The sequence below is a fragment of the Jatropha curcas genome, chromosome 2 (genome assembly GCF_041381405.1).
Source record: "Jatropha curcas cultivar XTBG-Jc1 chromosome 2, XTBG_Jcur_1.0, whole genome shotgun sequence".
In the NCBI taxonomy this organism is placed as follows: domain Eukaryota; kingdom Viridiplantae; phylum Streptophyta; class Magnoliopsida; order Malpighiales; family Euphorbiaceae; genus Jatropha; species Jatropha curcas.
The window spans coordinates 12432008-12435613 of NC_143152.1; the positions used below are offsets into that span (position 1 = coordinate 12432008).

Genomic DNA, 3606 nt, shown 5'->3' on the forward strand with positions numbered 1-3606 from the left:
GAGTTCATTCGCGTTGCACAGATGAACCGATATAATGAAGAGGATGTATTACAGGCATTTCCTCAAACATTGCATAAGACCTATAGGAGATGGTATGATGGTTTGGATATGGAGACGCAGCGAGATTGGGTCAAACTTCAGACCGCTTTCCTCAAGCACTTCAAAATAGATGACAGTGATGAGTTCGGCCTGTGTGATTTGGAGAGCTTAAGGCAAGAAAAGGATGAAAGCTTCTCCGACTATTACAGAAGATGGAGGACAAAACTGTTCATGGTCCAGACAAGGCCAAAGGACCCAAAGCTGATCAGGATTTTTAGTCGAAGCTTGCTGCCTTACTTCAAGGAGAGGATGCTGGCCCAACCTCTCATCGACTTTTCTCTAGTGCAAAGGGCTAGGCTGAATATTGAAGAGCTGTACAAAGAGGAGAAGAAGAAAAGCCGGGGGTTTGGAAACTACCAGTCTTCCTACAGTGATCAAAGTAGAAATGCTGGAAACGCTGCTACAAACCAGTCGGGGAGTAGCAATACAGTTGGAGCCATTAACGAGAAAGTGAGAAGGGAATTCACGGATCTAGGTAGACCTTTAAGCACGGTTATGAGGTCCTGCATCAAGAACGATGTGCTGTCAAAGTTGCCAGTTAATCCGTCTAAACCTATTCGGGGTAGATTTGTTGATCAAGACTGTGAGTATCACCAATGCAAAGGTCACTCTATTGATAATTGCTTCCAGCTCAGGCATGTAATACAAGATTTGATAGATAGTGGGAAGATCACCAAGCCTTCTGAGCGCAATAAGCCAAGCACAAGGAATAATCCCTTACCGCAATACCAGTATAATTATCCACCTAATAAGCCTTCAACAGGTGGATCAATTAATGCAATTGGAAGTGGTTTGCCGAAAGAATTGGTATTGGCAGAGGCAGAATGGGAAGAGAGGATGTGTGCCATGTTGAACATCTGGGATGACTGCAGCAGTGAGGAGGAGGTAGAAAGGAAGCCGGTGAAAATTGAAATAGAAAAAAGTATCACAGTCCAAGTTTGAGAAGTACAAGATAATGAAGATGAGTAGGTTCAGCTTGCAATCCAAAACAGTCTGGCTGATCAAGCCGACCAATGGTATTATAGTGGCGATGAGGATGTAAATAAAGTTAGCATTCAGAGTTTGACCCGGAGCGGTCGTGTGTATAACCCAGACAATAATTCCCAGGCAAAAGGAAAAGGAGTTGTCATCGATGGGACAGGAAAGAAAACATCAGATAAGGGTAAAGAACAGCCCAAGGAGAAGAAAAAGGAAGACAAAGCAGGAAAGGCACAAAAGAAGGCTACTGAAGTAGGTGAAAGTAGTCAAAACAGAGTACCAAGCGGCGTAACAATAAATTCAGTGCTGAGTCAGTTACAGAGGACTAAAGCTGACATCTCATTGTGGGATTTATTGATAGCTTCGAAAGAGCATAGAGAAGCTTTGTTAGAGGCTATGACGTTTGTCAGAGTTCCTGCCAGAATCCAGAGCGTGGATATGATCAATGTGTTACAGCGCAGGATTGGTGAGGTAACTTTCTTCGATTCTGATCTTCCCCCCGAAGGTAGGAATCACTTCAAACCTCTGTACATCCAGGTTGCTGTTAATGGAAGAGAAACCCGCAATGTGATGGTTGATAACGGGTCGGCATTGTGCGTATGCCCACTGAAAATGTTGTCCAAATTTAAGATTGAAAAGTCGAAACTCGAGCCATCTAACATGGTTATTAAAGCCTATGATAACACCATGCGTAACGCTAGGGGAACCTTCAGGGCAAAGATTTCGATAGGAATGATAGAAAGTTGGGTGGACATAGTAGTCTTGGACATCTTGGCCAATTATGCTCTGCTGTTGGGAAGGCCATGGCTTCATCCTTTGGGCGCAATTCTGTCCACATTGCACAGAAAAGTCAAGGTACCTTGGGGCACTGATGTGGTAACTATTAGTGCGCAGGAAGAATTGAATGTGGCGGCTGTGGAAGGTTTAGAGGCAGTTGTGCCCTTATCTGGTTTTCAGGTGGCTATGATTGATGATGCTATAATCACTGAAGACAAAAGTGCAGTCAATAGGATGAGCCCTTTCTCCCGGAAGATGATGAAGAAGATGCAGTGGAAGTATGGCAAGGGGCTAGGCCGAGATTTACAAGGAAGGTTTGAACCTGTGCCATCTTCACATGGTCAGCAAGGTCGATGCGGACTGGGGTACTCAGAGTATCGAAAGAAAGAGAAGTATGAAGTCCAGTCTCCGATAAAAGAGCCGGGACTGAACATAATTTTCTTTACCCCGGAGGCTTCCTGAAAATTTCAGAGCAGAGGAAAGACATATCCAGGTTTGCAGATCTTCATGACAGACTTTGAGGAACAACTCATTAAGTCTCCAGAGCCTTCCCTTGAGCAATTGGTAGACGAAACGCAATTCATGATTGGCATGGTCCAAGTGGGCAGTGGCACAGGATGGTCACAGAAGATGCCTGAATTTGAAGATTTTCTCGGGATTGGGGATGAAGCTTCAAAGGTGATCCAAGAGCAGAAGTCCGAGGCGAGGATCCTCCAATCATTGCTAGCAGCAGAAGATGCAGAAGAAGCTGAGAGGAAGATGCTGGAGATGAAAGAGAAAGCTGGCCCAGAAACCGAGGATGCCCCTGATGCTGATGAAGTGGTTCAAGCCATCAAAGATAGTTGTGATGAATGTATTGAATAAGTTATTAATCCTGGTTTTCATTTTTCTGATTATTATTTTGAGAACGATTTGGATGGATTCCCTTTATTATTTCAATCAATGGAAGTGAATTTTGATTACTTGTTTTCTTGTTTTCCTGATTGTCACGTTCATGGCATTGATTATACCACATGCATATTTGACATAAATGCATTGCATCATTTTGCATTTACCTAAGCACCGCCGAAGATCCCAAAATAATCGAAATCGGATCAGACTTTAAGCTTAAGCTCAGAATGGATCTCCAAGAATGTCTCAAGAGAAATTCAGAAGTTTTTGCTTGGAGTTATGCTGACATGCCAGGGATCGACAGGTCAATTGCAGAGCATTTCATCCCTACTGATCCGAATATTAAGCCAGTAAAGTAGAAGAGAAGACGGGTCAGACCAGAGTGGCAAGATAAGATCAAGGTTGAGGTTCAGAAGCAGTTAGATGCAGGCTTCTTGGAGGTAGTGTATTACCCTGAGTGGTTAGCAAACATAGTCCCTGTGCTTAAGAACGATGGGAGACTAAAAGTCTGTGTCGACTACAGAGACTTAAACAAAGCCTCACCCAAAGACGACTTCCCACTTCCACATATAGATGTTCTGATCGACAGTGCTACAGGAATGGGATGATATTCCATTAAGGACGGATTCTCTGGGTACAACCAAATCCTGATGGCTTTAGTTGATAGGCATAAGACTCCCTTCACTACTGATTTTGGAACCTTCTGTTATAGGGTGATGCCGTTTGGATTGAAGAATGCTGGGGCAACATATCAGAGAATGGCTACAACCTTGTTTCATGATATGATCCATAAAGGTTTGGAGGTATATGTGGATGATATGGTGATCATGACAAAAACACAAGAAGAACATACGGAGATGT

At 43.5% G+C, this 3606-nt stretch overlaps 1 protein-coding gene across 1 annotated transcript; it reads left to right on the forward strand.

Annotated features, from left to right (window-relative positions):
• Window positions 1-270: 270 nt before the first annotated feature.
• LOC149498258 (uncharacterized) lies at window positions 271-2316 on the forward strand. Its single transcript, XM_089717272.1, has 2 exons — window positions 271-984; window positions 1069-2316. The coding sequence occupies exons 1-2, from the start codon at window positions 271-273 to the stop codon at window positions 2314-2316; spliced, it is 1962 nt and encodes a 653-aa protein (XP_089573398.1).
• The last annotated feature ends 1290 nt before the right edge of the window (window positions 2317-3606 follow it).